Genomic DNA, 23,385 nt, shown 5'->3' with positions numbered 1-23,385 from the left:
ATTTCCTCCTAACCTTTGGACTTCATGATTTATGTGCACCTTTTTCGATTACAGGAATTCTTCATTTTTATTAAAAAGCATAGTACACTGAATACCTGCTCCTGTAAAATCTATACTCAGGACATGAGAATCCTGATAATACTAAGGTCTCCACTCACCATGATTCCCTTGTGTATGAACCCCCTCCGACGCCAGTAGGGGTAGAGGCGGGGGTACTCCTCAGTGCTGGTGACCTTGATGTCCCACACGTTGTGCCAGGCGTGGTACAAGGCATCATGGACCGGGTACACCCCTGAGTGGTGCGGGGCCACAGCGTACTGGAACTTGACCTTGATGTCATTCTCCTGCAGGCAGTTCAATTAGTCATCAGGTCTATGTCATGGCTACAATCATCTGTGGTGAGTTACATTTCGTGGTAACATAGTGAGTTAGTTTCATTTTACACCGCTTATAGGAATATTCCAGCATTATCACAGTGGACACAAGAAATTGGATTTATACATTGTACCCATGCAGGGAATCGAAACTGGGTCTTCAGCATGACGAACCAACACTTTAACTACTAGGCTACCCCACCGCCCCCTTGATCTGAACACACAGTGCACCAAGTAGTTTTTATGTCGGGGGCAATACAATTCTTAGAAACAATGCAGTCCCAAATACTCTCAATCTACTAAATGGAGGTCTCTGTGAGTGATTGAGCTAGTTCAGTTTTACACCACTTTGAGCAATATTCCAGCAACATCACGGTGGGGGACACCAGAAATGGGCTTCACACATTGTACCCATGTGGGAAATAGAACCCGGGTCTTCGGTGTGACAAGTGAACACTTTAACCACAAGCCTACCCCACCGTCCCAAGGTCTCCACGACGGTAAGGTGACAAACATGGTGTGTGTGGATGACGATAAGACTAACAAATATGTATGGGTGTAAAGTATCTCACAAGGCCTCTATGGGAGTAAAGTGACACATAAATAGTGGATGTGTGTGGAGTGTATGAGTGTAAAGTGTCCCACAAGGCCTCTATGGGAGTAAAGTGACACATAAATAGTGGATGTGTGTGGAGTGTATGGGTGTAAAGTATCTCACAAGGCCTCTATGGGAGTAAAGTGACACATAAATAATGGATGTGTGTGGAGTGTATGAGTGTAAAGTATCTCACAAGGCCTCTATGGGAGTAAAGTGACACATAAATAGTGGATGTGTGTGGAGTGTATGAGTGTAAAGTATCTCACAAGGCCTCTATGGGAGTAAAGTGACACATAAATAGTGGATGTGTGTGGAGTGTATGAGTGTAAAGTATCTCACAAGGCCTCTATGGGAGTAAAAGTGACACATAAATAGTGGAGTAAAAGAGTATCTGAGGCCTCTATGGGAGATAAAGTGACACATAAATAGTGGATGTGTGTGGAGACTGTATGTAAAGGTGTAAATAAATGAGTGTAAAGTATCTCACAAGGCCTCTATGGGAGTAAAGTGACACATAAATAGTGGATGTGTGTGGAGTGTATGAGTGTAAAGTATCTCACAAGGCCTCTATGGGAGTAAAGTGACACATAAATAGTGGATGTGTGTGGAGTGTATAGGTGTAAAGTATCTCACAAGGTGTGTGCAGAAGTTGTGAGTTAGTGACTTTAGTTTTATGATGCTTTCAGCAATATTCCAGCAAAATTCCAGCAATATCTCAGGGGGAGACACCAGAAATGAGCTCCACACATTGTAGTTTGTACCCATGTGGGGAATCGAACAGGGGTCTTCGGTATGATGAGCAAAAGCTTTAACCGCCACCCCTTGTGTGCTGAAGTAAAGCGACCCACAAGGTGTGTACAGGTGCAAGACAAGGTGTGTAAGGTTTGAGGTCACTCACCTTTGCAAACTGGAAGTTCATCAACATGGAGCGCTCCAGGAAGTCCTGGTCAAATTTGTGAGCCTGTTCATGCCTCCACATGTGTCCGAACCACCAGAACTTGTCTCGATACTCTGCAGCAGCAGCAACAACAACATATACAGCAGGCGTCAAAACATCACAGAACTCAGTGAGCATCAACATTCTCAAGTAAGTATGTTTATGGTTTAGCAAAGTACCTCGCAAATTTTCAGCTACTTTCCTGCACTTTCTACAAGGAAAGAACAGTGACTCAAAGTCAAATATCAAGTAATGAAAGACTGGTACTTACTGGTAAGTAAAACATTTGTTAAGCCTTATTCATGAAATGAATACATGATACGTTTCATGGATAACATTTTTTCTTCATTCACCTGATAAATGACCAAGAACTAGCTCAGAAACGTCGTATGAAGAATAAAAAGAAGTTGTTATCCATAAAAACGTGTCATCCAACTTCTAAATGCCTTTCAAGAACACTTTATTCATGAAGCTTCTCTTATAAACCTTAAGTTAGTAAAACATTTGGTTATCTACTTGATTCACAGTGTTTACTGATGCAGTTAGTGCCAAGATCAAAGACTTTATCATTAGCCTCACCATGCTTGAACGTGTGGAATTTGTTTATTTGTTTCCACTGAAGTATCATTACGTTGCATTGGTTACAATTCACATTATCAGAATATATTTGCAACCAAATAAAATCCTACACATGTAGTAAGCATAAAGCTTCACGGATACCTACACATTAATTAATACATATATACCATTAATAATGATTAATATGGACAAACTTTATGGAAAACATCTTGATTTTGTGAGTATGGTGTTTTGATACAGATCGTGTACTATTGCCAGGCCAAAATGCCACTCAAAGATGTAAATGATTACGGCTGAAGCACACAAACCAGTGGTTGATGTCATGAGCACCCTCTCACACCATCAGTATATGATGACATCCAATCCATCAAATCACCATTCCAGACAGGACAATAAATAAAGTCACCTCTTACATAATTGGCCAGAGTAGGCAGACTTCTACCTATTTTAAATCAGAATTCAGCAGCCGATTATGTTTAGATATGATTATATACATCCCAAGGTTGTAATTGCTTCTCACAGATTTATAAACAACATGTACAACGGCCTGCAGAGATGAAGTAAACACAGACCAGGCTAGCATCTGGGTACATGATCTTCATCAATTATACTTCAGGTGTGCACAGGAAGTGCTGCGATACGTCAGACTTTCCAAGCAAGCCAAGTAGGCTAGTTTCTCCTTAAAATGCTGCCATATGCCCTGTATGCAGAACCGAATTTCCTTGAAAAACAGAATTCCAGCCTTCAAAATGATGGTAACAGGTTTAATATGGAGTAATGGTTACCATGGTTACCCTGCCATTCTGATAACACCACAAATCATGGCTTGCTTCCATGTAGTTTACAGTCAAGTAACCCAAATCTATGTCATTCATTAAAGTCTGGAAATTGAGTCTTAAGACAATATTTGTTTAACCCCAAAGCAGCTTAACATGATCAAAAGTTGATTAAAACCGAAAAAGAAGGGAAAATGAAGTTCCACATTGTTTGAAGGAGGGTGATTGTAAACAGTAGCTAGGACATGATACATAGGATCCTGTACGTCACTGCCAGTAGGCTACATCAAAATGTAATGTTTCGCAGGCACATCGCAGGGATGGCTTTTTCATCTTCAAAAGAATAAAGCATGATGAGTAGGAATGGTTTTACACCACTTTTAACAATATTCCACCAGAAATGGGTTGCACACATTGTACCCATGTGGGGAATCGAACCCAGGTCTTTGGTGAGATGAGCAAACACTTTAACCACCAGGCTATCCCACTGATCCGAATGTGATGAGAGCACCAACACACATTTTGGCACAGATAAACTCAGCTCTTAAGTTTACTCTCACGGGCCTTTGTGGATACCAGAACTGGGGCTAACGCAACACAGAAACGTGTATCCAATAAGCACAAACAAACACAATGGATCCAAGAAAATATACACTGCGTCCTGAAGGATGCACAAAAATATTCTTTGTACTCAAGTTTTGACAAGAAACAAGATTCCTATAATTGCAATACTTATTAAATTTTAAGGTTCAGTACATTATACAGTGAAAACCTGATAAGTAAAATCTCATGGGCCTCGCCAAAATTGTTTACTTATCAGGTATTTTACTTATCCAAACTGATAAAAACCTGCAAATGACAACCATATGCATGTATATGTATGCAAATGTAACAATGAACAAATTATCAGGGCTGGCCTCCAGTTGTCAGTGTATTGTCAACTGCTTGACGCCAGCGAGCTGTAAGTAGGATGTTTGTTTGACTGGAGACTGACACTACTGCCCCTCATGTCGGATTATGTGGTGATCGCTAATTTAGTTATCCAGTCTCTTTTGTTAAGGAATTTACTTCCAGGGACCGTGAGAAGACGTTTAGTTAAGCGGTATTGTTTACTTATCCGAGTTTAGTTAACCGGACTCTAATAGTGATAATTAACCCTTTCAACACCGCAGGCCGCTTAAGCGGCCACAACGTTATGAGTCCCCAGACACCGGAGGCCGCTTAAGCGGCCAGGCAGTAGTCACGTCAAAATGAGACATAATTTTAGGAACTTACCTGACTTATGATTCATATATTAAATCCATCACATTTCACAATGTCTGGAAACACTTATTAAATTTCAATTGATCATATATTATCGGCAGAATTAAAATTATAAACTATTTTTCGCAATGTAATTGAAAACAACGATTCTCGGACACATGCTTCGGGAGCGGGTCCACAATAACATTGTCAAAGAGCAAAGTAACGATGTTTCGAGGAAATGATTAAATAAATAGAATAAACTAATGAATAAAATCAACAACAGCATTCATAAAAGTTGTCAAAGCGTGCATATAAAATTACTTTTTCCATCTTTTTGTGTGATCATGTAATGCAAGTCAAATCACTGACAAGTGACATCTCGCTCTCGCCGCCTCAATCTTCACTTTCGGACGCGATGTTTAATCGCGAAAATATATGCATGAAGCATTTTTGTCACAGGTCATAACCTAGCACGATACGTCCAATAAGTCCCATAATTTCACGTATATGTAGCGATTTCTTGCTTAATATGTTCAGAATAGCATTATTTTACCCAAAACTTTTGTCTAAATCTAAAAAAATTCGTTTACGAGGGCGGTATCCATTGCCGTAATATGATTGGCTGCCATAGGTCACGTGTCTGATTTTGACCAATCACGACCCTTATAGCAGACTGTAGCGAAAAAGCGTCATTAGAAACCAATTTTTATCCAATAAAATCGCTTCTTACAACTGTGAAAATACTCTCGGCAAGGGTTCAGTGATGTTGTTGATGTTCAGAGCTTCGAGCGATACCCGGCATCAAAGCGATTAAGCCTCCCATGTTATTCATCTGAAGCTTGAAAGCGGAGGTATTTTCCGTTGTTATGTCATGTTACCGGCCGGAAAGCCACAGATGTCGGGAAATAGGCGACCATACATATTATTTAAGAAATCTTTTTATAATAATTTTCTGATTACGTAAAAGTGAAAATATAAAAGAAAAGCCGCGGGCATGTTATGACATGTCACAAATGGAAAAAAATCGCCTTAGTTTTTGCTTCTTTCGTGGTTTATCTGGACGTTATAAATGTAAGCTTGCATTTTCATTCAAAATAATTTTATTTAAGTTGTAGTTGTATTATTTGAATAATATTATAAAAATAAACTTCATATTTATCAACATTAGGATTAGATCTTTTAAATGGTGTATGGGATGTAGTAGCAATAACGTTTTGCAAGCTTATAATTTCCTTCATAAACATAGGCTTCATCTATGACCTCAGAGTCTCTGGGAACCGGTGTCATGGCAGTAAATGCCTCTGGTTGACTGGTGTTGAAAGAGTTAATGAAGAAAGTTGCCGGGACCAAAGAAAAGTGTTTACTTGTCAGGTCTGTTTAGTTAAGCGGTCTTTACTTAGGTGGTTTCCACTGTACTACTATTTTATTGATATACACCACCCACATATTTCTTGTAAGAACCCTTGAAATTAGTGACTGGGGGCCGTCTGGCCCTCTAGTTATGTAGGCCAAGGCAAATTTCTGATGGAACCTGCTCAGACATAGGAAATATCAAAAATATTTTTCTACCAGCTATAAAAATGCCTCCCGCATAATGTCTAAAGTGAAGCAGCAATGCCTGAGATCCATTTCCATCTTCTTGTCTTATAGGAACCATAAAGGCTAGCATCAGTTCACACACCACTGATTTCATCTGGGATGGGCTGTAAAGCTGAGCTTAATGCCTAACCTTCGTTTCCCCCCTAACCCCTTATACCAGCTGAACCCATTCAGTCTATAAAACGCTTCATTAAATGCTGCAATAACTATCACATAATTGGAATTGCTGCAAAACAATTTGAATCCGTACTGGCAACGGTGCTCATCTTCATGTTCATGTGAAAAAGGAAGGAAAATATCAAATTAAACCAGCAAGGGATTATCAATAATCAATGGAATAAAATCTTGATAAACCTTTTATGTATTACTATTGGTTTACGATTTGATCTAAACTCTGTGTGCATTTGTTAGAGATGCTACTCTTATGTGGATGGTTTGTTGTTTAACGCTGCACTCAGCAATATTCCATATATGGCAGCAGTCTGTAAATAATCGAGTCTGGACCAGACAATCCAGTGATCAACAGCATGAGCATCAATCTACGCAAATGGGATACGATGACATGTGTCCTGGGTTACATGTGACATGCATCTTACGACAAGCATGGGTTACTGAAGACCAATTCTAACCCGCATCTTCATGGGTAACTACTCTAACTGGGATCATTCAAAGTACAAAGCTTCAGCTCCACAAGCCTGTAGTTTCAGTGAGTGAGTGAGAGAGTTGGGTTTTTTTTCACCATTTTCAGCACCAGAAACAGACTTCACACACTGTACCCATATGAGGAATCAAACTTCGTCTTCCGCGTGACAAGCGGACGCTTCAACCAATAGGTTACACCACCGCCCATGTAGTTTCAGAGAAGATATAAAAAATGCAGCAACACTTGATGACTTCATGTGATGAAGGTGAAAGGTCATAGCCTGATCAAATATGAAATATGCAAAACACGATAACATTTGATTTCTGTATAACATATACTCGCTGCATATCAAATTTCATAATCACACATGAAGAAATGGCTGAGTAGCTGTCCAAAATGTCACAATGACCCTTTCAATATGACCATTATGTCCACCATGTTTAAGGTCAGATCAGAATTATGTGAGCACCTTTTACAGAAACTAACATTTAACACAGTCTCCTTAAACATGTTAAAAGATGTCTATGCGGTGGGGTAGCATAGTGGTAAAAGTGTTTGCTTGTCATGCCATAGACATGGGTTCAATTTCTCACATGGGTACAATGTGTGAAGCCTCATATGGCTTGAAATTGCTAAGAACAGTGTAAACCCAAACTCATTCACTCACTCACAAGACGTCTGTTTTTCATTGAACTGTAGCAGAAATGAAACACCACCTCAGTCAACAATACATCCATTGCAGCATGTGCCACAATTTGTACAACAGTACTTTGTGTCAGATACATAACACAACATCTATACTTCTTATCTTACATATTTTCATAAGTTATTTTATTTCATGGCAAAACTGACACTTGTAGCCTTTACAACTGTTTAACATTCTATCAACTATACTCACACCTTATTTATTCAAATGCTGTTTAACCAAGTATATACCATATATAAACGTTATACCTCGCATCAACACAATGTACCATATACCTTACAATATACCAGATATAGTCATCTCTCAGTCCCTGAGTAAGAGGCGACTAACCGGATCGGGCGGTCAGGCTTGCTGGCTTGGTTGACACATGTCATCGGTTTTCCCAATTGTGTAGATTGATGCTTATGCTGTTGATCACTGGATTGTCTGGTCCAGACTCGATTATTTACAGACTGCCGCCATATAGCTGGAATATTGCTGAGTGTGGCATAAAACTAAACTCACTCCCTCACTCCCACATTCACCCTCTCACACCACATTATTTTTCCTACAGCCTATCCCTCCCCTGCAATGCTAAAGCCCTAAATGAAGCAAGTTTAGATTTCCCCAGGTTCTAAATCTCCCAACTCACTGAGGCTGCTTTTCAATGTAAATGGGTCTCTTTGTTACTATCAAAAATATATATATTCAGGGACTAATTCTACTCTAACCTGATACCATTATGGTTAAAATCATCAAAATATTTGAACTGGAACATTTCACCATGTCACAACATCATCCTTTTCTACTGTACATCAAACTTATATATACCGTGAATTCCCAAAATACCGTGAAAATCACAGTTCTAGTGATGAAATATTTTAACCATACCTAAGCCCACAACTGTGAACGGAATGATGAAGTACAGTGTATTCAATACAAAACATGAACTTCAAATTAATAGTTTGAGTTGAGTTTAGCTGGGCTTTACGTCACATCGGCATTATTCCAGCCATATGGTGACGAGATCAAGTCTGAATTCATAAACATTTTTAACTTCAAACTAATATGACAGGGGTGACTGACTGATATCTATGTCAGTGACACTATTCAGAGTCAAAGTCTCCGCGTTTAGAAAGGAACGTCACTCTAAACACCCAAGAATTAAACCATATTTAAGCCAATGGGTTAAATACTGGAAAAAATCTCGTATTTTAGCCCATGGGCTAAATTTTGCATGGGCCTAAATACTGGAATTTCCGGTAATAACCACGACATCCAATTCTTTAAACAAATTGGCTTAAATACTGGAAAAAATCTTGTATTTTAGCCCATGGGCTAAATTTTGCATGGGCCTAAATACTGGAATTTCCGGTAATAACCACGACATCCAATTCTTTAAACAAATAATACGCTCCCTTACATATGTTCCTTACACAGGTCACTCCGGGACCAGGAAACACACATATTTCAATTTCCTGCCTAAACATGATAAACTTTGTTCTCCATTATCTTCACACAGAGTTCATTCATCATGTTCCGAGAAACAAAGCAGCACACTTGAGCCCAATATGCCCCTGTCACCATCAATCTTTCAGAAATTCACAGCAAATGAGAAAATATTGCCTCATCAAGTCAATACCACAGCAGCCATTTTACAGTTACTGCTGTGAAAAGTCCTGCTTCTTAACTGTCAGTTTTTAATTGGATTTGTTTGTTGGTTTATTGCTGCATGTTAATATTCCCGTTATCCACCTATGATGATGACATTCTGTAAATAACCAAGCCCCATGGGATTCTGGGTAATAATGTAGTTTCCTAGCAACCAATGCTTGTATTAAGGTGTCTGAAAAGATCGGATGGCAAGATTCACTGACTTTCTTGATAGCATGTCATTGTACCCTATCTTCATGAACTGATGCTCATGACGTCAATCACTAGATTGTCTGGTCCAGACATGATAAATTACAGACCGCTGTCACACACCTGAATATTGCATCAAACAACTAACAAAACAAATGATGAAGTCTGGACCTGATAATCCAGTGATTGACATCATGAGCATCAAATAACATTACCAGGTACGATGACACACAAGTAAATCATAGTGCCAGACTACCCAGGCCAGCCAGTCTTCCTGCGGACCGATTCCAACCCAGAACCCCTAAACAGGCATACAACAATAGAACAACCCTTTCTTACTTACCAATCAGTTTTTTATCCCCTAAATCCTCTTCGGCCGTTCCATGCATGTAGTACCTCCCTGAGAAGCCAAGGTTGAAATGGAAGCCATCAATCTCTTTCGCCAGTCGATTCTGGGTCTCGACAAGTGCCTGTTATCATATCATAACAACAGTCATTGTGATGATGTAGAACACATAAAACTGTATAAATGATTAATTAACAAATTATGGCAGCTTAATTAAATATAAAACACAGCTGCAAGCTTTTCTACTTCAGGTCCTATATGAAACAAACTGCACTTAACATGCTTAATGATGTGAGACAATCTGTTCAGTCTGGGTTGTTTCATAACATTTCCATGGTAACCCCAATTACATCTGATTAAAAGCGTTTTAGCAAATAACCACAGAATTCAATTAAACGCTCCAATTACAACATTACTGCTTCAAGATCTCAAACACAAAATACAACAGTTACCAAGTAACAGCATGTACAAGCTTCGAGAGAAGTATTATGAAATATTTTTACTTTTATCATGATCATATGAAACTAATAAATGAAATTTAAAAAATGTATACAAACAAAACTATTTTGCAGGCTGTGTGTCAGCTGTCACATGCAAGAGTGAGTGAGTTTAGTTTTACGCTGCTTTATGCAATATTCCAGCAATACAGTGGGGGAAACCAGAAATAGGCTTCACACATTGTACCCATGTGGTCTCATGCAAGACACTGGCCAGGCAGCATTCCACATGTACACACTATGTCAGTGTGTTCTTTTCATCTGTGACAGGTTTTATGAATTTTGGATTTAAGAATTAAACCGGACATAAAACATAACCATGACCACTGTGTAAAATATGCATACCAAAAATTGTCTGACAGTTCCAGACAATATGAAAAAAGGCATGTATTTTTCAGTTTCCCACTTCAGACATTTGCTATAACTTCTTTGCATTTCATTCAGTAGTAACTGTACAAGTTTAAAAGTTGAAGATAATTATTTTAGACCATCTACATTAAAATTATATATTCTGAAAAAGATCCAAACAAAAAAGATGAAGTTGTCTTAAAGTAAATTTTGTGTTTGCCTTAGCATGCTAAGGGCTAATATCACATTGTATGACAGTAATGATCATAAGATACCTATAACTGAAGTGATTTATACGACTGGACCACGCATGCATGCTATAGGATTTGTTGTTTGTTGGTTGGTTGGTTTGTTAATGCTGCACTCAGCAATATTTCAGCTATATGCCCGTAGTCTAAAGATAATGGAGTCTGGACAAGACAATCCCGTGATTGGCATTATGAGCATCAATCTATGGGGTAATATGTCAAGCATCAACCACTTCACAGAGCCTGACCACATGGTGCCATTAGTCACCTCCGACAAACATGGGCTCCCGAAGATCAGTTGTCCAGATTGATTTCGGCTAGCATGACAGGGAGCAGCAAAAGGAAATCAATGATTAACTTACAACGACATCTTCAACCTTCATCCGGATGCCTTCCTTTCCCACGAAGATGTCATCAATGTCAATCTGAAGAAACCTGTCCATTCCAACACTGAGTTTCCCATGGGAGATGAAAGACAAACTGTCAATCATCATCAAATGATGAAGCCAGAAGCCCAACCCGTATCCATAAAGAATCCTCCGAATGCCGTCATTCAATCCCGCATCGTACACAACAGGCACTACAGACTTGGCTGTCCTTGAAAATTCACCCTCGTCTGACGACACATGCGCAAAAGAGAGAGGTTCATATGTTGAGTGATTGGTATGGAACACAGTCCAGTAATCTGTCTGAAGACGTCCTTCAAACACATCCCCTGGTTTGGTGATCCTCCATATATCAGAGTAATGGTTGAGCTTATAGTCTTGAAGCACCAGATTGTATTGGACACTGAGCGGGAAGCCCATCACCTCCTCGATGATCGCTTCCTCCTTGGAAGGGAAAAAAACCTATCATCCCTACATTATAGTCCCTACAGTACTTATCCAACAACTGTCTGTTCCAGTTGTCCATATTTACATACGCTTCATAATTTTCAAATATCACAACAGCAAATTTCCCCTTGTCTGCATGTGTCAACGTTGGAAGATTTTTACCAGTTGGTTCGATTTTGTATTCAATTCTCAAGCCTTCAAGCAGTCGGGCTATGATAATCCCTTGCTTTGAGTACTGAGTCTCGACCATGAGAAGAACTCGATTTCCAAGTCTGAGACTAGCCTCAGAGCTATGGTCTTTTGGCACATGGGGCTGGTTCTTTGGTAGACCACTGTCCGGTCGGCACATCAGCATGGGTTTGGGTGGGTCCGCATGCCGCTTCACGATGCCGAAGTTCATGAGATGGTAGGCGAAGAACACACTGGAGAGAACACTGAGGGATATGACAAAAGCCAACCCTTTCATGAGACTGAACCTCTTTAAGCATAAACATTGCTTCACGTATGTTCTACACCAACGAATCTCACGAGAAAACCACATCGTAGAACAAAATTCAACAAACACAAGACAAAACAGGCATAAAAACTAAAACTGTAGGTACACAGGTCAGGTTCCATCTAAAAAGGACGACTTAACGTCCAGCAGTACTTTCATTGTTTAACCAATTTCTGTCGTCGACATTTTTTAATGGCAGATCTCCAGTTTAATAGTCTAGGTCTGCGGGACACTGAATTAGTTCTCATCCGCACCAGAGAGGCATCCAGCTTCTCAGTCAGACTGAACCATGACACAAACATCATGGCCGTCTGCTCAACAGGAATATGGAGACGCTGGCCATGGCTGTTATCCTCAGACAACAAAGTTTGTTGCAAGAGAATCTGAAACAGAAAAAATCAAAATGATAATCGATCAGCTTTCGGCTATACTCAGTGCACACCGCAACAACAATATCTGATTACAAACACATCCGAATTATATAAAAACTAAAGAACTATTTTAAGTAGTAATGCAGGGTTTCAGACCAATTCATTTTGTTAGACATTGTTAGAAAATGTCCCATTCTTGTAATTTGGTGGTGGTATTGATGATGATGATGATGATGATGATGATGATGTCAGTCATGTTGAATATTCACAGACACATAAGTCAAGAGGTCTAGTCATTACCATAATGTAAACAGTAAAAGCTTTATGGGGTCCAAAGGTCCATAAAGGACCCCAGGGGCCTCTTACTTCAAACAAAGGTACTCAACATGTTGACTATTACACCATGTTACACTGATGGTCAAATCTGTCTCAGATTGGAACATAGGCAATGCCTAACAAAAGCAATGGACATTTCACTAGTCCTAGTTTTAGCTAAACCGCTCAATAGTTCAGATAATATCATTGCTAGTAGAAATATGCCATTTTAAGGGTATTACTATTATATGTGTTATCATTATAAGAACTAGAGAACCAAAACATAACTTATGTTGATTTTGGAATTACACTTTCTCAGTAAAGTATCGATTCTAGTCCTTTTGGGTTGAGTCACATCCAGGATTCGAATACACAAACATTCATTTCTGTTGCTGAAATACTTCTACCATTTTCATTTGCTAAGCATCTTACCTATTTTCAAAATCTAGATTCATCGACATGATGAAGAATATAACTGACTGACTGACTGAGTTTGGTTTTACGCAACTTTTAGCAATATTCCAGCAACATCACGGCGGGGGACACCAGAAATGGGCTTCACACATTGTACCCTTGTGGGGAGATGAAGAATATAAACAACAAACAAAGATAATATTAGGATGCAACTCAAGTCCTGAAAATACAAGAAATATCTAAATATAAATAATTAACCAAGTACTAATCAGCATTGACGTAATGTAAAAATCAACATCAGATAATCATGGTTATCACAAAATCTACATCCAATTCAAATCTAATATTTAAAGACAGTATATCTTCAATCATACAAAGAAAATTTAGTACTTCTACTTTATTTTCCGTGTCTATCATATCACTGGATTCCTCTCATTAATCTCTCCCTAGTTAATTCTGTTTGTGGAATTGTCTTTTTGTGTAAACATCTTCCAAATTTGTACATCAACCTTATAATTGTGTAGGGGTGGTGGGGTAGCGTAGTGGTTAAAGCGTTCGTTCGTCACGCCGAAGACCCGGGTTCGATTCCCCACATGTATGTGAAGCCCATTTCTGGTGTCCCCCTCCGTGATATAGCTGGAATATTGCTAAAAGCGACGTAAAACTAAACTCACTCACTCACTATAATTGTGTAAACATCAATCAACTTACTGTTCAAACTTGACTCATGTATATGTACCCTTTCCTTCTGTATTGTACATCACATGCTCGGTAACGGTGTTAGTACTTACACTGAAACATCGCTCATAATAATGATAAAGTTGTATACCCATAGAACTCTCCCAGTTGTACCTCACACCAACTTCTAAACGCCCCTCAAAGAAGTTTCTACTCACGGCTCATGGTTTCATTGGTAATGAGTACTTATGTAACTAACTGGAACTCCACCCTCAGAGTGTTCCGACATTGTGTTATGTATAAACGATCTGTGTGGAGTAGCAACATCCTGTCAGTTGGATGGAGATAAGTACAGCTTCATCGCTTCAGCATCACAGTAGCCAGTGAGCCATTCACTCCCCACTTCCTTATGTCACACACTGTGTGGACGGGGTTCAGACACTGCACTGTGTACTCTAGCACTTTGACATTAAACATGTTTAAACATTACCTTCAGTACATGTTGATAATTGCACAGTTTGCCCTGCTGTCATCGTTTTAAGGACAGTTTAAATTGAACGACTAAACACATACCGTATTTACCTGTACATAATACTCACTTGACTGCACAAGAGCTCCATTTGGGTAAAAATGCCGTGTTGTGTTACTTACATTCAAAATCTGTTATTTTGCCTCGTGTGAAATCAACACTCATTTTGAACAGATTTCAATATTTCTTCTTATTATGGATTTATAAACAAAAAGTAGTGATTATACTCAGTGTAAATCTGCTAAAAAGCAATTTGAAATCAATTTCAATTAATTTTAAAACAGATTTGCAGTATATTTTGATAAATATTCACAAAACAAATCATCATCACAAGTGTTTCAGTGAGCTTGTAGAAATATACATGAGATTTCTAAAAGAGAAGAAAGAGAAGGAGTTGGATTGAGTGAGTGAGTTAAATTTATAGTCACATTGGCAGTATCTCAGCCATATAGTGACTATGGGAGTTGTATATTAAAAATAAACTTAGACAATACAAATATCTGTCGACGAAGGGCAATAAAATATCTAGATTATAAGCATCACAGATGTAAACTTAAAACTAGCATGAAGGATATGGTTTGGTTTGTTGTTTTACGCCACACTCAACAATATTCCAGCTATATGGCAGTCGTATGTAAATAATCAAGTCTGGACCAGACAACCCAGTGATCAACTGCAGTGCATGCGCATCGATATTCGCAATGGGGATATGATCACATGATTGTGTCAACCAAGTCAGCGAGCCTGACCACCGATCCCGTTAGTCGCCTCTTACGACAAGCATGGGTTACTGGAGACCAATTCTAACCAGATCTTCAAGGGTTTAAGGAGATGGAAGGTAAGGACAGATGCTAATCACAAATATACAATGCAATTTATGCAATTCAACATGTGTACGATAATCACAACACATCATTCCAAAGTGACATATTCACTCACATACACCATGAGATGAAATCAAACACAAATATACCATAATTCATATCAAGGATGTTTAATGCATAGAGATATTTGGTTATCATTAAGCATCAACAAGGGATCGCCCTGTGTGTATCTTGCTGAACATTTCCGTAACATCAATATCTTGTCAAGATCAACCATTACAAAGTATGACTCAGGGGATCCAGTATGTGCAACCAGTATTCTGGAATTTTCCACTTAAAAGATTCTGCCAGTACCCGCCCATCAAGTCGCTTTATGCAAAACACAGATCCTGTGAACTTTGAAAGGCCAGTGACATTTCTGACTGCTAAAGTTCTAGTTGCTGCAGTTTTTCATTCTATTCTATTCCACATATTCTAAACTAACATTAACTCTCTGAAATGAACATATTTTACAGAAAAAAATGGTTCATAAATAATCATCATACAATATATGGAAAAGGAGCCCAGAGACTTTCTTCATTTTCAAACTGTGGTTATCTAGACTTGCAACAGATTCTAGACTTGCATGGGCTTTCTTGGATATATTTGTTTCAGGGTCTGTATGACAGACTACACATATTCCAATCCCAAACATGTATTGCATATTCCATATAGTCTGTAGACATAGAGCAGGAACTGTTTCTTCCTGAAAGCGTATATCAGCTTACAAACAGGTAAGTATGTAGACCAACATCAAGCTTCTGAAATGAACATATTTTACAAAGAAAACAGCTCTTAAATAACTTCACTATAATGCAATAAAAAAATTCCAGAGACATTCTTCATTTTCAGCAATCCTGAGTTTTAATGGAGTGCATTGGATAGGGACAAAACGATACAGCAAGGTTATAATATTATGACAATACGATACATACTTTACTATAACTATTTCAGGGCAGCCTCAGTCAAAAGGAGTGAGTGAGTATGGTTTTACACTGCTTTTAGCAATATTCCAGCAATATCACGACTGGGGACACAAGAAATGGGCTTCACACAGGCTCAAAAGGAAAGCCAACAAAACATGTTCAAGGCCAGTCATTTTACTACTTATTTTTAGTAATGAACACAAAACTCTAATTACAACACATTTTCCAATATCTAACTAACAAAAATGCTGGAGGTCATTAAAAAAGTAGCAAGTCATTTATTTTAAAACGGTAACTATGGAAACTCATCATGCACCCATGTACCTATGTATCATTAATCCCTTGTAATTGGATATATTTATTTCAGGGTCTTTATGACATACTAGTATGTCATGAAATGGCTGAGCAACTGTCCATAATTGCATGGTTAAACAGGACATTATGCACATACAGAATAACTATTTCATTAGTAATGGATACATCATGGTATGTTTGTGTTGATATATTTACAAATATGTCCAATCAATGATACACTTCTTCCGTATGCCATTGTTCAGTATATCTAGCAAGAGATCAATGTTCTTTTGAACAACAGAACACATGTCAGACGTTGACTTGTTCATGAAGAAAATATTAGGTGTTATCAATCTACATGAAAAGGAAGAGGTATGGTCTAATTTACAATTGCTTAGTTAGTGAGTGAGTTTAGTTTTATGCCGCTTTTAGCAATATTCCAGCAATATAATGGCTGGGGACATCAGAAAAGGGGCATTACACATTGTAGTATTTGTACCCATGTAGGGAATCGAACCCGGATCTTTGGTGTGACGAGATGCTTTAACCACAAGGCTACCCCCACCACCCCACAATTATTGTTTTGTATCTGTCTAGGCCCCACCATTCCCCCCACAATTATTGTTTTGTATCTGTCTAGGCCATGGCAAAATGACATTCCCAAGTTTTAATATAGCTTGTATTCTTTGTACTGACACTCTTCAATTCCAAAAGGCACACACAAAAGTCTTTTTGTAGCACAAAAAAACAAACATCTAAATTTGTATTCCTGCATGCCAATGGGGATAGGACCACAGACAATCTCCAATCAGTCTGTGATTGACAGGATTGTTCTTTTCAAACAAATGTATAGCCTACTTAATTTGTAGCCTCAATGTTTTCGACCAAACAAAGATTGAAATCGGGGATGAGTGTTCGAATTGCTCAATTGTTCTTAAGAGTTTCTGTTGCATAGTTGGTACAGTTTAGTTCTTAGTTTGAGGTTACCATGGTTACAGACAAATAAAGGTATAATATTGATAGAGGGCTTGAATCTTTTTTTCAATGAAGCTGATTAAGAAAAAGATGTTACCATTGTTACTGACAAATAGAAGAACAATTAAGGGGTCTGGAATCTCTTTTCAATGAAACAAAACCAAAATAACATTACCATGGTTACTGACAAATAAGAGCAGTATATTGGGCTTTAATCTTATTGGCTTTAATTTTTTTTCAAATGAATAGGCCCAAAATAAATGTAAGTAGGATTTAGTGGTGGATCAGCTCTCACGACTGGGCAAACAACAATCTGTTTGGTCTAGTGAGTTGCAGTATCTACTGTTTCATGCCAGCAATGCTATCTGAACGAAATCAGTCATGCTACACGTAACCTCAACAAGCACCTCCACTGATGTGGCACACGAGTAAGCAAATATTCTGTAGACAAGTGACAGTGAGTATCATGAATATGAGGATCAACAGATAATGATCAGCAAATAGGAGACATTTGCACTTAACATGAATACAGCACTTATCTTCCGAGCACACACTATATGCTAACAATCAAGTTATGAGAATACTCACTATAAACTTGTTGGCATTGTTTGCTTATTATCATTATGATACATGATTACAATAATCTACAAAGGACATTGCTTGACAACCTTGTTCTTCCAATTCAAAATCAAAGAGATGAGTTGAGTTGAGTTGGGTTTTTCGTCACATCGGCATTATTCCAGCCATATAGTGACGAGAACAAGTTTGCATTAATAAACATTGTATCCAAATCAAAGAAAAGTGGATAAATCTTAGAAGGTTTCAAAAGCTATAAGTTGTGGTTGTGTTCCTGAGGCTGATGACTTTCAAGAACACTCCATGAAGTGATGAATATGCACGGCTACAATATTGGAGATATTTAAGAAGAATTTTTTTTAAAATCAAATATTTCACCATAAGCATGACTTTTGACTCCTGCTCATTTTCTTATATGCAGATAGTGTGATTAGGTTTCACCTTGCTTTAACTAAGCAATATTCCAGCAAACTCACGACGGGGTACACCAGAAAGGGGCTTCACTCATTGTACCCATGTGGGGATTGAAACCCAGGTCTTCAGCATCACAAGCCAGTGCTTCAACCAGCAGGCTACCCCACTTTTATGTAGAAACAGTATGTGGTCAAAATACAAAGAATCCATAATAGAAGAAGTTGTAGTTGGGAACAATCAGCCTTCTGCCACTCATTTCATTTTACTAAATCACTAATGCATTTGATCAGAAGTCACAAGTAGAAAACTTGTCCATTAGTTGTCTCCAATTCCAACTTGTCTGACAATTTCCAAACCAATGTTTCAATGTCTTCCATTAGCTGGTAATTTCATATTAACAAAAATGATCCACTATCATATGTCCTGTTTTTCATGCGGAGTACTTCTTAAACTTGCTGAGGAATGGAGTATGAAATATTTTAAATGTCATGATTTAGTTTACCTTTCTTCTGTCATATCTATATGTGCAACTGGTACTGAGCAGGGCTCGATTTAAGAGATGTTAAGCTACTTGCACCAGGTGCAACCTAAGATAAAACCTAGTTGCACAAGCCAAATTCCAGTTGCACTGCTTTTATTGCAATATGTAATGAAAGAAATATGCTATTGAATTATTTACATGTTTTATTCAGAAGTTTACCCACTCAAAAATTGACTTGCACCTGGTTCAAGTTAGACTAATAACTAGGTTGCACTTTGTAATATTGGGTTGCACCAGTGCAATTAACAAAGCACTAAATCGAGCCCTGCTGAGTGTTAACTTCCATAATAAGAATACTATTACATTTTACAAAACAAATTACACATGGAAGCGGACATCATAGTAAAATATAGTTGTAACACTGAGTAACAGACTCAAATTTTAGTTTTTCATAACTATAGTTCACTCTACACATTTCAACTAAAATATGCAGCACGGAGCCTAGGGAATTTTTTTTGTTATAATTGTCAGTTGATCATAAGAATGCTTGCTATAAATGTAGTTTACCGTAGTTGGAGAGAATTTACACATGAAGTAGTCTACTCATTTTACATCTACGAAATATTACACACAAGTTTCACAGCCATCATATTCATGACATATGGCATCCTACTTTTACCGTTTTGTAATCAACATGCGCATTTTTCGAACAATTGAATCCATCTTTAGAACAAGCAATTAAACAAGAGTTGTAAAACTGGGATAATTATTTAGTTTGTTTAAACATATGTAATATTCGGATATTTTATAGTTTTAATTCTTACTGAATTCCATCTCTGTTAACAATCATTTCTATGCAATAATGCAAAACAATTATCCTCTTCTTTTATCCTTTGGAGGTCGATGGGTAGCCTGGTGGTTAAAGCGTTTGTTTATCATGCCAAAATCCTGGGTCTGATTCCCCACATGGGTACAATGTGTGATGCCCATTTCTTGTGTTCCCCTGCCATGATATTGCTGGAATATTGCTAAAAAGCGGCATAAAAACCCCACCCACCCACTCATAGTTGTTCTTTACAGAGACCGCCTCCATGGTTTAGTTGTTAGAGCGTCCGCCCGGAGAGCGGAAGGTCGCGGGTTCGATCCCCAACCGCGTTATACCAAAAGACGTTAAAATATAGTACTTGTTGGTCCCTGTCTGGCGCTCGGCATTAATGGGTACAACAAGGACTGGTCGGCTCGGAGTCAGTATAATGTGTCTGAGTCGGGTATTCATGCTTCACTGCAGCATGGTATCTCAGTGGGCTAACACTATAAAACCAGCTTCAGTCTGGGCTAGTACAAGCAGATGCACATACACATACACACGCATGCACGTCGTCATATGAGCGAAATATTCTCAAGCACGATGTTAAACCCAATTTCACCTCACTACAGAACACTGCCCTTTACCTGGAATATTGCTGTATGCAACAAAGAACTAAGTCTTTGGTTATCACTGCAATATAATTATATCTGTGTCTACAAACCCACAGCTTAAGTTATAAGTATAAGCATGAAAAGAGGATCATTTTTTCACATAAAGTTTTCTATTACAATCTGGGAGATTTTACTCACCTATGCTGCACACCTCAACTCTGATAGATAAAAACTGACAAACAACCATTTATACTGCATGTGTATCTTTCTGCAAATCAAACCATCTGTTTCAAATTGATATTGGTGATTGTGACACGATTCTTCTCATGCAAATTAGGTAGTCATTTGCAGCTGATCAATATGCCCAATATTAATAAAAAAATTAGCAACTCAACAGAAATAATTTCAGTCTGCATGATTTAACTTCCATTCCATTATTTGCTACTGCAATATGCACTGTCTCAATTTGTCCAGGGGCAACAGCTTGGACAATGTCTCATTTTTTGTTAGTTTTGTTCTGAACCTAACACTTTTAGTTTTACAATAAAAAGCCCCTCACATCAATTGGTCTCTGTAGCAGTGGGACCGCCTCCATGGTGTAGTGGTTAGAGCGTCCGCCCGGAGAGCAGAAGGTCGCGGGTTCGATCCCTGACCGCGTCATACCAAAAGACGTTAAAATATGGTACTTGTTGGTCCCTGTCTGGCGTTCGGCATTAATGGGTACAACAAGGACTTGTCGGCTCGGAGTCAGTATAATGTGTCTGAGTGGGGTATTCATGCTTCACTGCGGCATGGTATCTCAGTGGGCTAGCACTATAAAACCAGCTTCAGTCTGGGCTAGTACAAGCAGCCGAACATACACATACACACGCATGCACGTCGTCATATGAGCAAAATATTCTCAAGCACGACGTTAAACCCAATTTCACCTCACCTCACCTGTAGATGTGGCAATCTGATGTATGTCTATTTTACACTTGCTACAACAGTGACTGACTGACTAAACATGGGCTTCACAAATTGTACCCATTGCTACAACAGTGAGTGAGTTAATTGGATTTACATAGCTTTTAGCAATATTCCAATATCAAGCCGGGAGACACCAGAAATGGGCTTCACACAATGTACCCATGTGGAGAATTGAACCCAGATCTTCGGCATGACGAGTGAACACTTTAACCACTGGGCTACCCCACCACCCCTGATACTACAGAACAGACATGCTTTTTAGCTTGCTTAACTACTTCACCTAGCATTAGGACTGTTACAATCCATTCACATATAAGGTGACTCATATTGTATCCCATCATGAATTCAATTTGATATTCGTGACCACTGGAATTGAATATTCATTAATATCTTAATATGCAGTGTTTTTAATTGTTATTTATCCAGGGAGTGAGTGATTGAGTTTAGTTTTATGCCACATTCAGCAATATTCCAGCTTTATGGGGACGTTCTGTAAATAATCAAGTCTGGACTGGACAACCCAGTGATCAACAGCATGAGCATCAATCTACGCAATTGGGATACCATGACATGTGTCAACCAAATCAACAACCCTGACCACCCGATCCTAAAATATCACACTAATATGAATCAAAAGCACACTTTGTAATAACCAGCCGACAGGTTGAGTAATGTAGAGGGATTGAAATATTCTGACAATCAACAGGATAAAAATATATAGCAATTCATCATCATAAAATGCCATGGTTGTCAAGGTGATCCATACTTCATTGCAGTTTGACAGCACTTAAACAAAGGCTTTACACAATTTAAGACTGGTTCATGTTTGTTTTTTTATCATGTTAAAAATTGCTTTTAACCCCAAGGAGGCAAGTGTAAATCTGAAGAGTTTACAATAGCATATTATGCTCCATTTCATCGAAGCAAGGTATTGAGCTGGGTTTATGAGATTTCAAAATGACTTCAGTCATAAGCATGCAGATAACACAACTTAAATTCTATAAGCATTTAAGGACATCCAACAAGTAAGGTATCTGACAAGTAAGTTTCTCCAAATTCTCTGATAACGTTACCATTTACAGACGTGTGATTGCTGTTGGGTTTTTTATTGGTTTTCATCCAAAAAAAAACCCCACTGACATCACAGACAAACATATGGCATTGGGCATGTAGAAAAGACATTTGTGTCTTGACAGCTCAAAATGAGTGAATCATGCAAAATTTTTATGGTATCATCTTTTCCATAACTTTCCGATCTTCAGTGGAGAGATAGAGATTTTTGTGAGAAGAGGAATTTGATAACAGTAGCCTTGATGATTTATCAAAAAACGTAAGATATATCAAAATCCCTTAATCTTTTAGGAAATGTATACTATTTATGTTATCAATATAAACATGAGGAATTTCATAATTATACTCTAACGTAAGTCCTGTACAGAAATTAGAGAAACATATCTTATTTATTTAACACGACGAAAGTTCAGTGGTAATCACACAGTTTAATCATAAACCCAGTTTCATTTCGAATCGAATTTCACTGCCAGTATAACGTCAAATAAGTGAAGATTGAATATCGGTTTTAATTCAAACTTGTTTATTCATTGTCCTGCTAATCGATGTATACGCTACAGCTAACATCTGGATCCGGCTCATAGAAATAGTCCATTCCGATGCTGTCACTCGGACTCACTCTCATATTGTTAAACTCTGTCAAATCTGAACTCTGAAATGTTCAGCTAATAGCGATAACTCTGGTTTTTAATCGACTCAAAAAAGTAACAAGAAACGACACACGGTGCTGATATTATCTACACAAAGACAGATATACTACCCAATGCATAAAAATCAACAGTGCAACTTACTATGAAGTCGGAAATATTCACATCACTGCTGACAGTGGCAATGCAACTCACTGTTTCCTGTTATGTCGACCAGCCTCGTTGTTTGCGCATGCGCGTGAAATGAAAAACTTCCGGCCATGTGGAAAGGTGGGCGGGGCACCTGCAAATTTCACTGGAGACCTGTTAATAACATACTTTGTTTCGTTGTATTAATTAATAGTTCTCTTTTGGGCATTCCTTCGCTAAAATGGCG

At 38.3% G+C, this 23,385-nt stretch overlaps 1 protein-coding gene across 1 annotated transcript in view; it reads right to left on the bottom strand.

Annotated features, from left to right (window-relative positions):
• LOC124284136 (bifunctional heparan sulfate N-deacetylase/N-sulfotransferase 3-like) overlaps positions 1-23,385 on the bottom strand; it is a 40,681-nt gene that overhangs the window by 14,302 nt on the left and 2,994 nt on the right. The window contains 5 exon segments of the mRNA XM_046720195.1: positions 159-344; positions 1,871-1,983; positions 9,643-9,769; positions 11,101-11,583; positions 11,585-12,450. Of these exon segments, the coding sequence (XP_046576151.1) occupies positions 159-344; positions 1,871-1,983; positions 9,643-9,769; positions 11,101-11,583; positions 11,585-12,112 (1,437 nt within the window). The 5' untranslated portion in view covers positions 12,113-12,450.

The sequence above is a fragment of the Haliotis rubra genome, unplaced genomic scaffold, assembly GCF_003918875.1.
Source record: "Haliotis rubra isolate DU_JTF1 unplaced genomic scaffold, ASM391887v1 Scf33, whole genome shotgun sequence".
In the NCBI taxonomy this organism is placed as follows: Eukaryota; Metazoa; Mollusca; class Gastropoda; order Lepetellida; family Haliotidae; genus Haliotis; species Haliotis rubra.
This window is presented reverse-complemented; position numbering and strand designations above follow the sequence as displayed.